Below are 14,023 nucleotides of genomic sequence, written 5' to 3'. Positions count from 1 at the left end.
ACCAGATACAGCTCGAGAAAAAGTACAGGATAATTTGTTATACATGCAGAGCCTACCACAAAACTGATCACTGAATGCAAACATTAATGACTGGATAAAGTGATACAAAAAAATTACCTTGACTCCACATTGAAGTACAAGTCACTGCATATTTGCAGCAGTGTACCATGTCAAGCTTAGAGAAATTAGTGTCTTTTCAGAAGCAGCATGATAAGCCTGTGGCTCGCAGAAAAAATCTTGGCTGAACATCCACAACTGTAATAAGTCTATGAATATACTTCACGGGGAAGACAGGGTTTAACTGGACTAATAACTAAATGTCAGTAACAGATACTGAGACTATAACTCTGCTACAATGTTAATTATCTACATTGTGTTGAAGTATTTCTTAGGCACACTGTGATGTTCATATAATTTTCTGCAGACAACCTGTAGAAGTTGGGGCATTCTTCCACAAGTACAGAATTACAGTTTGGTTTACACCGATAAATATTTTTCTTATTGTTTCTTGTACATATCTCTGGTTTTTTTCTTTCAGTACTTAGCTCTCTATTTTTAATAATTTTTTGTATGCACGTTTCATCACCCTAAGATGCACTTATGGCATAAAATATCACCAAAAGATGGATGTTCCTGTCCACTGACAGCAGAGAGATCATAGAGCTGATTAGAATCCTAACTGAGATACTTCCTTTAAATGTCTAGCTTTAGTGTATCAGTCAGTATTTCTAAGAACTTTCACCCAACAAAAGCAGTAGAACTAGGTTCTAAACTAAAGATGCTGGAAAATATTGGTGTTTCTTAAGATTCTGTTAAAGAATTATATTAATTATAATGGTTATATTAATTAAGCAGCATTATTTCTATTTGACGTGTGATTTTTATACATTCTTTCACTTGTGGGATTATTTGAAATAAAATAAAAAGGAAAGAACAGGATGAAAACAATAAGCTAGAATGCTTCAGTAAAACAATTTTTTGTATCCCTTATAAGCACAGTGACATTCAGTTACACACCTAAGTAAACTAATTAAATTCCTGAAAGAGCCTTTGAATTTAAAAGGGGATTTGACATCTAAAGAAGCACAAAAAACGTGACTAATTTTCCTTTCAAGCTATTGAAGAAAAAATTTTGTTATTGCAACACAACCTGGTTAAGATCAAACAACCAGTGATTAAGAGCACTAAAGTCCTCTTCTGTAACCTTTTACGCACTATTTAATTTTAAATATGGTAGGAAATCTTAACAATAGCAGATGAGTCCTAAACATAATATGCCAGTCAGACAAAACTCCCAACTGATACCCTCAGTACTACCATTCTAAACAGAAAATATTTGCAATATTATGTGTAAGCCTGCAGCTGAGTTATACAGTATAGCCTTTGCCAGTAATAGGTCACAGACTTTGTACTGAGATTGCAAATCCTCAAGACCAAGTTTGTGTCAGTTTTATGTTGTCTCAACCTTTTTTGAGCCATCTACAGCTTTTTTAAAATTTTATTTAACAGATTTTTTTTTAAAATTCTGGTCAGGTGGATATGCCTGATTTGTCTTACTTTTTAATTATCTTTGTAATTTTCAACTAGATTTTAATGGCACAAGCTCTATATAAGTACTTGTTATAAGTAATCTGTGTACAATAAGATATTGAGGACTTCAGCATGGGGACTTGTAGACAGACACAGGCCTGGTATAACAGCAGAGGCACTGAGGTGGGGACACAGGATGAAGTGTAGAAGAGTACAGACATGGTATGATAAGAGGGTTACAACCTTATGTGCCACCTAAAGTTCACCCATGGTCAGTTTAAAAAAAAAACTAACTCAAAACTAGACAGAAATAGTTTTCAGTCCTAAGTAGAAGGGCAAAGAAATAGTAACTACATATAAAACTGACTACATCTCATGTGCAATGCTGCAGGCAAACGATGCCTCTTGTCCTCATCCATTTAAAAGCCCTATTAAGGCTCACAGTATTTTGGGCTGCAAAGGGAGTGGAATATGAATAGAAAAGGATGATACTCAATTATACACAGCATGAAAAGGAAAGCATTTGGAGCAGGTGATATGAAATTCTGGAGACAGGTCTTTATTTTACAGCTGTGAAAAATCTTGAAGTCTCTAACACTTGTTGAGACAGAAAGAATATTGGTAAAAATCCATACTCCTTACAAAAATCTCTTCTTAATCTATGTTTTAGTAAATATTAATCTATTCCTTAGACTGAACTCCCTCCAGAGTACAGGATGAAGCATACAAAACACCTTCAAGGATCAGGAACTGACACATTAACTGAAGAACCACACACAAGGCAATAGATAAAAACTGTCTGAAGATCTGTCTGAAGGGTAAGTAAATGCTTAAAGAACTGTCAACTGTGTGAATTTTCTGGCATAAAGGAGGTATCTCTGCAGAATGTTCATAAAATATTGCAGCCTTGCACCAAGGCTGTACCAAGGACCACCAGGATAAAATGCTGGTTTTCTCCCGGCCTATTTTGAGAGAGTATCTGCCCTGAAACTTCATGAAGCCTGGCTACAATGAAGCAGTGCTCCCATATAGGAACGCCAGTGTTTTACCCCAAAATGTGATAACTTCTATGAAGCCATTCCAGCAACCCAAAATAGTTTTACATTTACACATTTAATTTACTTTTTCAAATAACATAGCATCCACATTCTTTTAAGGTCTCTTAAGCACCAGTGTTTTTAGTAGGGCAACTTTTTCAGCTCACTTATAATCACAACATCCATTTGTCACTTGCAACTGAAGACCAACAGGGTAATAACTGCCTGGCTAAAACACACATCAGTAGTCAACACAGCAGATGGGTGGATGGCAGAACAGACAACCACTGATTTTGTACTTGCAGGACCATATTCTGCCTTTCACAAAGAGTATTCTCTTCAGAGATGAAACATTTAAACATTTATGCTGAGATTTTTCAGTTGTTTGAGGCACTGTCTCTAAGGGAAACTCAAATACGTACCTCCCAATTCCTAATGAAAATTCTTTGAAACTGGATGTCCAAACCACCCAGATTTCTTAAAAACTCTGTCTTACATTGAATAATATGACATTCTCTCTATGAATTTATTTTAGCAAAGGACTGAATTTCCCCACAGTATCTTTGATCAGTAGTCCAAAAACTTGCAGAAAAAGATATAACTATTATAGAAACCCTGTCTTATGTTTGACATTGTAAATAAACAAAAAACCTTCTTTCAATTCCCCTGTTGCCTTTGTTTAGCTTATATGCTAGATTTTTTATTGACAGATAAAGTCACAGCTTAATCCACTGCTTCCTTCTAACTTTCCCTTTTGGATACTTATTTGACCTCATCACCGTCTTACCAGGGTATCTTATGTCTTTTGTGCCGCTGTTCTTGAAATACCCAATGAAGTTCTATCATTCTCACTTTAGACATTCTCACTTTATATACAAGAAAACAGACACTGGCTTATGTGATTAGGTAAGTCCACACAAGAAAACTAAACATACCTTTTCAGGTTATTAAAACAATTTCTTAATTAATAGATCATCTATTCCGTATGTCATTTTTCACTTAAAAATGCACAAAATAAAAAGAAGAGCAACACTCAACAAAGAAATAAAAAAGGGTAGGGCTGCCATTCCTTTTATTTTGCAGTTTATCTTTAAATATAACAAGTACACAGTATAAAAACAGCAAGGCAAATTTGTAAAGGCCTGTTCCCTCCTTAGTGATATAATTGTGTGTGAAAGTCTGACCTCACTGATTTGCAATTGTCTCAAAAGAGCAATTTTAAAGTGAGTAGCCCTGGTGTAGCCCTGGCCTGGCCAGAACTGAGCAGGGGGTGACACCTCAGGAAGAGATAAGAACTACTGGGTGGAGACTACTCCCCTTTTCTGAGGGCCAGCCTGCAATGCTGGGATGTCCCTCCAGGCACGATTACCCTGGCCAGGGTGGAGGAAGCCACCTTGATGGTACTGATGCTGATGTACCTGGCTAATGGGGATGGAACGGAGCAAGGTGTAGTGCCTGGAAGGAGATAAGAACTGATGAGTGGGTGTGGGACTGCACCCTTCTGAGGAAGCTCCCCTCCAGGCAGCCTGTCTGCAATGGCTCTGATGCCAATGACCCTGGCTTCTGTGGCAGCTGACTGACAGCTGCCCCTTCAGAACAAAAGGAACTCAGGGGTATATATGGCTGTCCATGCTGTGGCTGTTTGGTTGTCTCTTGACCCACTGCCATCACGCATTGGACCCTGTCCAGGATCAGCGACATCTTGAGGAAACTCGCTTGACAGCTGGGCCCCTGGTGGTGATTCTCTCTCTCTCTCTCTCTCCCTCTCTCATTCTTTCTTCCCACTTCCTTACCCTTTTTCTCCACTTTTCTCTCTCTCTTATATCTTCTTTTTCTCTCTCCCTCTTTTGCCTGGCTCTATAATTTTCCCTGTGTCAATTGTCAAATAAAGTTTGCTTGTACCCAACCCTTCTACTGCTGGACTTCGGTTTGGACAGACCCAAAACAAAAATAAATTTTAATGTTACCTCGAACCGTAACATTGTGAATGTCTGCCTCTTCAAAAATTCAATATCTGCCTAAATAATCTGCTATTTATAGTACAGGTTTTCTTACTGATGATTCAGTATTTAGACCATGATACTGTTTATATTGCTCTTGATTCAGAGTACTGTATAAACCTCCATGGTGTGAGTTTTCTGCTGTATTTATTAAAGCAAATTGCCACCTAAATATTTAGGAGCCACAGATGAAACAATTAGAAAGAGACTGATTAAATTCTTATTCAATTCTATTGTCACTTCTAACCAGCTACTGCAAAGCATAAAGACAAAACCTAACTAAACAACAGCCTTTTCTTTTAACTAGAAATAGAGAGGAACTAAGAATAGTTTCACAAGTAAAAAACTTAAAATTAAGACGAAGTGAATGGTGAAGAATTAAGCATCTTGCAATTACCAGATGAAACTACAAGATCAGAATAAAGGCAACATAGAGATCTATGATGGGTTCTACGGGCAGCTAATTACATATTAGCCAAGTAACCACTTGCCTTACTTGATCCTGAGTGACTACTCACAAGTTAAACAAAAGCTTGTAAAAACTATAGAGACCATTTGAATTTGCAAAGCAATGGACTAAGTTCCTCTGTGCTTCACAAAGCACCGTGTCTACAGAACTTGTACTGCAGTGCACTTCAACTTCTTCTACCACTACCCCAGCTCTTTCTCACTCTTTTACACTAGCTTGCTTGGGTAGGAATGTGCATGCTAGGTTATTAATTATTGAGGGAAAAAAACCAAAAAGCCAAGGAGCAGTCTCTGCAGGCATCTTTCAAAGCAAGTTCAAGGACTGAGTTTCCTAGTCTGCACTCAGCAAATTCTGCTTTCTGCACATGCAGGTCTCCCCCATTTGTAACAAACTGCATAGTTTTGGTGGAGCCCAGCTGCACTGAGAAGTCAGTTTCAAGAACTATGAAAAAACAAGCAAGCATTAAAAAAAAAAAATGTAAAAAACATCAGCATGCAATGACTTTCCCTTATATTTTTTACATCCATGTTAGTGATTCTACCATAATGAATAACTTTCAAATGAAAAAAAGGTTACTTACTTCCCTAGAGCTGCAAGAAATTTTAACTGATGTTTCCCCCTCCTAGTTTCACTATACTATACAGATACTCACTAGATTAAGGAGAGAGATAATTTAATATCTAGGTGCAAGTGCAGACAGGAGATTTATTATTTAGATTAAAATTCTGCCTCTTTAGTATCCGAAGTCCCTAAAAGAATACCCCTCTGCTGTAATGCTATAGCTCTTTTATATTAAGATTTAGCAAAAAGCCTTAAACCAAATAATAGAAAACACATAAGTAATATTAGACAAATAGCTCTTACATACAAGTTAGCTCATATGCTAAAGGCAACAATAAGTTAAACCATGACAGACTGAAAGCTTACAGAACTTTTTAACAGTGAAGAAAACTTGTATCTACTAATGAAATCTGGTTGTGACAAAACTACAATTCGCAAAATTTTGTGTACAGGCATAGCTGGAGAAGAAGGGGAGGGCTGTGGGAGGGCAGTAATTCCTTTCAATAGGGTATTCATTATGTGGAAGCCTGCTGGCACAGTCACAGCTGCCATGGCATCAATAGCCTTTCTGGGATCTTGTACTTTTCCTACTTTCATGATGTTGCTTTCTCTCATTAAGATGCAAATCCAATTGTTTATGCTGCCACTCACTGTTACTCTTCTTTCATGCTGATTATTTCCATTGAATCTCATATAAAATATACAGAAGTTTAGAGAAAAATTTAGGCACTGACTGTCAGTGAAATGGAAAAAAGCAAAACAATTGTTTTTTCCTAAAACACAGCCATAAGGATTGCATACCTCCCTCCAGTTCCCCAGTTTTACTGTCAGTTTCAGCCAGTGCCATAATAATTAGAGAACTGAGCCTAGCAATTAGACAAACCAGTATCTCTACTGCAAAATATATTGTGTACACACAAAGGTGTAGCATATTTTGCTATTCCTCAAATATCAGTCTCACAATAATTTGATACTTATAAAATAAAGCCCTGTACATTGTCTGTTCTTGTAAACTGGAAATTATTGAGTCAGTTTAGAACTAAGTGAGGGGCCCATTCCCCCCACTGCCACACATCTGAGAGTTATCATGTGACAGACGCTCTCTGTTCTTTCTTCTATGCTCTCAATCCATCTATTAAGTCTCACAATTATTTTTTTCCCTATAAAAACCTGAATGAATCTCCAGCATGCTTGAAAACAGCTGCCCTACCTCCCACCACTTTCAGTACTGTACTAGTACTCCAAAGGCTGCCTGTAAGGTGGAGATATTGATTTTACTGTTTTTTGGGTTTTCTTTTTTCTTTTTTCCCTGGCTTCCTAGAGTTCTGCCCATACTTCTCAAGTCTCCAAAGCAATGATCACTATTATACTCTGACCTTAGCCCTGAACATCTGTTACAGTTACAAGAGAAATTTTCCAGAGGCTAGACAGCTAGTCTATGAACAGTATAATTAAAGAGTGAGCTCTGCAAAAATCAAAATTCCTAACTGGAGTTTTTCATGAATAAATAGGAGATACCTGGTACTTGATAAAATGTTTTTCTAAAACCTTCTTAGCATTCCTTTCTCTCCTTCATTTATATTGACAATTATTATCCAACAAAATTAACACAGAAAACCTTTAGATTTCTTATCAAGTCCAAACACAGAGAAAGCAACTGTTAACAACAGACAGTAATTATCACCTTTCTCTCTCTCTTACTATTTACATCATGTAAATGATCCCTAAGTCAAACCTTTTGGGAACAATGTGCCTGCTGATGTATGTGTGAAAACAATTTAAATAGGTTGTAAACTAAGTGTCAGTATGTCTAAACATAGAGTATAATGGTAACTGTCTCTTTTTTTTAAATATGTAAATTTAAGAATTCATGTCACTGCAACACCAGATTCCCATGCAGCCTGTTGAGTAAGTGAGGGATGTCTAACCTGCCCCAAGTTTTCCATTTATTTGTACATTATGGAAAACTTATTAATAGGAGTTGTGAACTGCAACTCAAGGAAATTGTAAACCAAACAACTGTGTACTGGATGGCAGATGGAATAGTGCCTAACATTTCAGGATCAAAAATTCTCACTCTAAGGGTATTTCTGTCTAGGTCTAAGGACTATTTCTCCCATCACATTTCAAAAGCCTTGCTCCAGGTCTGGTAAGACAAAGCAGCAGGCTGCAGAGAGAAGTATTCATTGGAGAACTATTAATATGGAGGTCTTTGGCAAAGTGAGAAAGAATGGAGAGTGCAAATCTTGTGCTTACCTTACACTTCCAATAGCATGATTACACATCCTGAAAATGTGCATTATAATAAATTATCTTCAGAGAAACAGCCATCATGTTGTATCATAATTTATATTCATATGCTAAATAGTATATGTAACCACAAAGCATAATTTAATAGAAACCATTAACAGTTACCTGAGTAACGAATCTTGAACCCTTTCTTGCTGGTTGCATGATCAGTTGACCAGCGGAGATACAGCTGATTGGTTTTGCTTGTAAAGTTCAGTTGTACAGTGTGATTTCCACTTAAAGCAATCAGCAAAGGGCTTTGCCCAGAGGAACCTAGAGAGATGAATAAAGAAAATGTTGAAGTTTTAAAGTACTACCACATTAAACAACATTTTCTATATTTTGGCTCAGTTGTGTATGTGAATATATAAGGAAAAAATAGTAAATAATCTGACACATTGTTGCAAGTGAAATAATTAACAGATCCTCTATTTAAACTATCCATCTGGTTTTAGGTTTTTGCTAGAGGAAAGAATTAAAAAACAAACTGAAACATTAATCAGTGACTGTTTTCGAAAAAAAAACCAAAAACCCAAAAACCACAAAAAAACCAACCAAAAAACTCAACAAAAACCAACTAAAGAACCCCCCAAACAACTGAAAAAATACTGTGTTTAAAAAAATTCATTTCTATTTTGGAAAATTAATTTGAAGGAAGACATGTCTCCTGCTTGTCCTTTTGTAACTATTATTCATTTAAGATGTTTTCTAACTAGAGGGTGGTAGCAATTCTATACATTATTTTACATTCTACAGCTTTTATAATTTTAAACACCACTATATTACATAGTGAACACATTAACTAAAAAACACTCTGTCATATGAAAGATTATCAGTTTCACTGTGTATGAATTTACAATACATATTTCATTAAGACTCAGTTCTGTTATAAGACAGTGTGTTTATTAGAGTATTATTTTAGTATAAACACATATATACTTCTGGTAAATGCTGAAAATGTGTCCTAGAGCTATACTAATATTTTCACACAATAAAACTCTAGAATCACAAAAAAATTATTCGAGGGCTAACTATATAATAAACATGTCTTACTCAAGAGCAAAAAAAAAAAAAAAAAGAAATCTGTGTATCAAACCAATCTCCATCTGAAACCTTTCTAAAACATGGAACGTTTTAGAATGTTTTTGACATCCTCCTCCTCCTCCATGTGAAGGTAATGTTTTCTCCAGATGAAATCCTCCCTTTCAATATTTTCACTAGACCTTTTGTGACACATTTGTCATGTTTAGGAAAGACATGCTCAACCAGCATTATCATGGCTGAAGCAGCTATTTCAAGTAAAGAGGGTACTTCATTCATTTTTGCTTTTGAGTTTCAGCAGCTGCGGCCTAATCAGCTCTTATGTTGCATAAAAACACAAAAATAAAACTGAATCAAATTATACCTAAAATCGAATACAATTGTTGTCAGCCTTGACGTGATTAAAGATGATTAAAAAAGGATATATTGAAAAAGTGTTGCCTGGATGAGTGGGCAGTGCGGTGGATCAGGAGCTGGTTGAAGGACAGAAGCCCCAGAGAGTTGTTCTATAATTATTTTTTCATAGTTTGTTTATTTAAGGAAATAAATACTCAACTTCTGGTGTACTAAACTGTCATATGACTGCTTCCTGAATATTAGGTAAAAGTTTACATTTCCCTGCATCTTCAGTGACAGCTTTTTTGGGGGGGTTTATTTCAGGGGAAAAATATTCAAATACTATTTGCTGTATTAAATGAGTGATATTCAATGTAAATAACCTGAATACAAAATTTTCAAGTTCAAAAGAAATTAATAATGATATCCATGGTACATTTATTGCTTCTCTAGTCTGCAATACAAATGAGATTTCCTTAAGGGTATGTGTTATTAAGTGAGAATTGACTGTATGCTTACACTGACAATCATTCAGCTGCTGAAGCACCACAATGTACAGTGTAGTCCAGGTAGATGTATTTTGGTCTGCATTCCAAAGCTGCCTTATAAAGTAATCAAGAGACCTCTGTCTTAGGAAATACTATTTCTCTAAAAGCTGTCTTGCCAATCCGTATTCTTTAAATAGTTTCTGTGCAAAGTTCAGTGATGTATCTTTACCTGGTGTAGACAGATCCATGCAGTTCTACTAACATGACACGTTATTTATTGCAAAATGCAGCAACACAGTGAAATACCTACGTTAGCTCTGAACAAGCTAGTCTGAGTTATATCCACCTCTGGAAACAGCACTGCTACATCAGCATTGCCTTCTGCCTCAACAAACTGATCATGCTGAGCTGTAGAACTAATTAGCCTAGCAAAGCACATTGCTAATGTGGCCACACGGACACATGGGAGTACCTCTGCAAGGCACTGCAATGTGCCATATTTAAATATCAGCTTGTTGAGAGCTAGCTCAGGAAGCTCTACATGGTACTGTATTAAGATGTTATAAATATGCCATCATCTTTTTCATTTAAGTTTGCTGGTAGGTGGTAGAAAAAATTACTTCAGCACAACTGCACTAGAGATGAATTTGTAAGAGTGTGATTTCATGTTATGAAATGAAAATGCTTAAAAACAGGGGGACTATGATAATTCTTCTCTCAGATTTATTATTGATAATCTGGTTTCATTACACTTAAAAGCACATGAAAGAAAACAAAAGTCTTCATCAGGAACATTAAGCAGTTTCAATAGAATTTTTCAGAAGGAAAAGAAAAAATAGTGGTGAGACCACTAGAAAAGTTCCAGGAACACTACATATTTTCTGGATGTTTAATACCAAATACAGTGGAGGAAAAACAATCTTGATAGATTTTTTTACTACTTTCTCCACTAACCTGGCACAAACCAAAACACACATTTTAAAGAAAAAAATATATGCTAAAGAACCGACATTTTTATAATAACAACAAAAAAGGTGTTATTTCAAGGATGTTTTTATCAAAAAGTAAATGAAATTAGTTTTAGACATTAAAACCTATTACTTTAGAAAAATACTTAGAGCATGATACCTCAAAAAATAAGACTTCTAAATATTTTTCATGTTATAAAACTCCCATAGTGAGTATTAATCAGTTCAATCATAGTTATATATGCTTGGTTGATGAGGGAACATATGATAATGGTCTCCAAATGAATAAAAATGTATTAAAGAACAATCAGGGACTAGCTATTCTCATCAATCAATGAGAGCAGAATAAGTGATAATAAGCTCAGAATTCAGTAGGAAATGAGAATAGCCTGTTAATTAAATAGGGCCCTCTGAGGTGCTGCTGTGAGTAACACTGTAAAAATTGAGTTTTTGCCATTTCTCTACTCTTTGTCCTAAAACAGATAGTAAAATACTTGAAGAGGGGTATATTTAAACTGGTTGTACTATACTATGGTAAAAGCAGACTGGGTATTTGGACTAACATTTGAGTATTTAGACTATTTGTTTTGGGTTTGTTTTTTTTTTGGGGAGGGGGGGGTCGTTTGGGTTTTTTTGGTTTGGTGTGGTTTTTTGGGTGGGTTTTGCTGTTGTTTGTTTGGGGTTTTTTTATTGGACACATGGAATTATAACCCCAAAATATTTCCTCACTACGAATGATCTACTACAAGCCAGTATGTTAACTTCTCCTTTCAGACACTTCCATACATATAGGAAACAGAAAATTATGACTTTCACAGAGATGGTGCAGATGCTACCGCTCCTCCTTTAACTACCTAAGATGATTTAAAAGCTTATTTTTCTTGAATACATCTATAAAAACTTTCATGGTGTAAAAGATTTAGATTTAAGGCAAAAATATAAGAAGATAGGAACACTGGGCTATTCTCTAACTTTCAGGTGTATTACTGAATTATGCAACCCACAAATGGAAATCAAACCCCACTGGATTTGGTCTTTTGTGATTAGATAGACTTTAAATCTCTCTTACCATCAAATACTTCAAGCTCATCAAATTGCTTTTCACTTTGAAACATTTCCACAAAGATGGAGATGTTATATCCTGGCTCAACCTTTATAGTCCAAGAACAGGTCTGAGAGTTGGGATAGGTGCCTGGATAACCTGGACTGAGGATCACTCCTGATGATTCTGTACGGATTTCATTTGCCGGACATTGTGCTAAAAAGGACACAAAAAGAACAACCAAGAATAGCAATGAAATAAAATGTTTCTTTTCCATAAATAGAATAGTATTAGTTTTCAGAGATATGTATGCTTCAGGTTCAGTTTCCAAATGAAAACCTGTTAAAGTCACTTTCTGGATTGAAGGGACAACAAAGTTTACTTTAACACAAACAGAAAAAGGACCACATTTATAAACCCTGTATTTGTGAAACTACTTATATGATACTAACTAGAGTAAAATACTAATCCAGAAATACTGCACAGCCCATAGGGTTTACAGTCAAGGTGTGATCATTCACACAGGTATGTTAAAATCCTGGTAATGTTTTTAGTTTGGAAACCTGATAGCTGTCTTCTATTTGAAATCTTAAGGAAAGAGAAAAACTCACCTTTAAAAATGAAGCTTCTTAAATGAATACAACAACGTATTGCAAATTTTAGGCACACCATATAGTCTGAAAACATGCATGTTTTTTGCAGACAATGGGTTTATTTTGGACACAGAATGCTCCAAGTTATGCAAGTAAGACCTCCTCAGCAACCATTCCCCCTGTTATTTAAATTCCAAAGTCATAATGTTTTATAAACAGCTTCACCTGCTATTCATAGGTATTTATGATCACCACATATGCCAAGGAGAATAAGATATTAAAATGCAGCAAATTTAATATCCTAAACCCTTTTTTATTTTGATTTTTGATTAAGAAATTCTTTTGTTCAGCATGCTTTTCTTTAACATTTTGCCTCTCATGTCTCTTTGCTGTTGATGTCTGATATATTTTGTCCACAGTTCCATAATATATGTACATTCTAACAATGTTTTTGTGTAAGATTCACAAATGTATCTTAACAGAAATGCATTCCTGGAAACTGTCTGGCACAGTACCCAAGTACTTGCATAAATTAAAGGCTATAGGAAAGGTGAAAAACAACAACAGAGGAAAATTGATCAAGGGAAAAAAAATATATTACAAGGGAAAACAACACAGAACTATCAGAAACAAACATTAAAAGCTGGACCATTTCCCTTAGTTGGCCTTTAGCAAACTTGGAAGTGAAATTCAGGTTGTAGTCAAGAAGTACTGAGCTGTAAATTTTTGGGAAACAGTGTCAGGACTTTAATCATCCTCTCAGAGATTTTAAATACACTGGTAGAGAAGGAAATTATATTTACTAAAAGATGTCCAGTCTTTACCTGCTGTTCCATACATTGGGGACAAATCTGAACCCTCCATCAGAAGCAACAATGCACACAAAATAGGAATTTTATCAGTTAATTCACATATAAATTAACCATCACTTTCCTACATAATGCATAGACCTTCACCTAGCTGGATTAGTCCTATCCTTTCTCTAATCCAGGTACAGTTTTTCAGAATTGCATGTGGAAGGTAAGAGAAAGTGTATGTGCCTGAGTTGATTCCCGCCATCCCCGTTTCTTTAGAATACTTTTATAATGATATATTAAGTGAGAGAGAAATGAGTTTCAGAGTTAATTTACAAAATCATTTTCTAAGAACTGCCAATTTCTTCATGGCACCAGAGTTTAGAAAAAAAAGAAACTGAAAATCAGAACAGTTCCTCTCCTAACATTCTAAGATTTCCCCTGATCTGACTTACAGGTCTTCAGAACAAAACCCAGGATAATGTTCAGGATAATTTTCTTCAATTGTGATTTTTTTGTAAACTATATCATATGTTATAAACCACTAATACAAAAGCTGCTCTGATTATTTAGGGATATATGAAGGGGGAAAAGTGTGACAAAGTAAAAACTACTTATTACTCAATTTTGTCATAACCTTTTCTCTCAGTCTGCTCTAAGGAACTGGAGAATGGGTAGCATTATTATGAGATCAAATGCAGGAAGAAATATTAGATTTTTGAAAGCCTTTCCTCCTCCTCATCTTGCTTAGCTAAAAAAAATTCCTTCAGTCAGAGAGAAAAATGTCAGCCTGTAAAAGGAATGGATGTACTATGCAAGTGAGGATAAACCACAGAGCAGGGAAAACAAGATGTAGGCTGGGGAAAAAGCAAACA

General features: G+C 35.6%; 1 protein-coding gene across 1 annotated transcript in view; it reads right to left on the bottom strand.

Moving 5' to 3' along the window:
- CSMD1 (CUB and Sushi multiple domains 1) overlaps window positions 1-14,023 on the bottom strand; it is a 956,173-nt gene that overhangs the window by 70,645 nt on the left and 871,505 nt on the right. Inside the window, exons 47-48 of the mRNA XM_071741767.1 lie at window positions 11,789-11,977; window positions 8,013-8,159 (exon numbers count right to left, since the gene is read on the bottom strand). Of these exons, the coding sequence (XP_071597868.1) occupies window positions 8,013-8,159; window positions 11,789-11,977 (336 nt within the window). The remainder of the gene's footprint in view (window positions 1-8,012; window positions 8,160-11,788; window positions 11,978-14,023) is intronic.

Source organism: Heliangelus exortis, chromosome 3 (assembly GCF_036169615.1).
Source record: "Heliangelus exortis chromosome 3, bHelExo1.hap1, whole genome shotgun sequence".
NCBI classification, from domain to species: domain Eukaryota; kingdom Metazoa; phylum Chordata; class Aves; order Apodiformes; family Trochilidae; genus Heliangelus; species Heliangelus exortis.
Note: the sequence above shows the minus strand (reverse complement) of the source record. Positions and strands in the feature narration are given on the sequence as shown.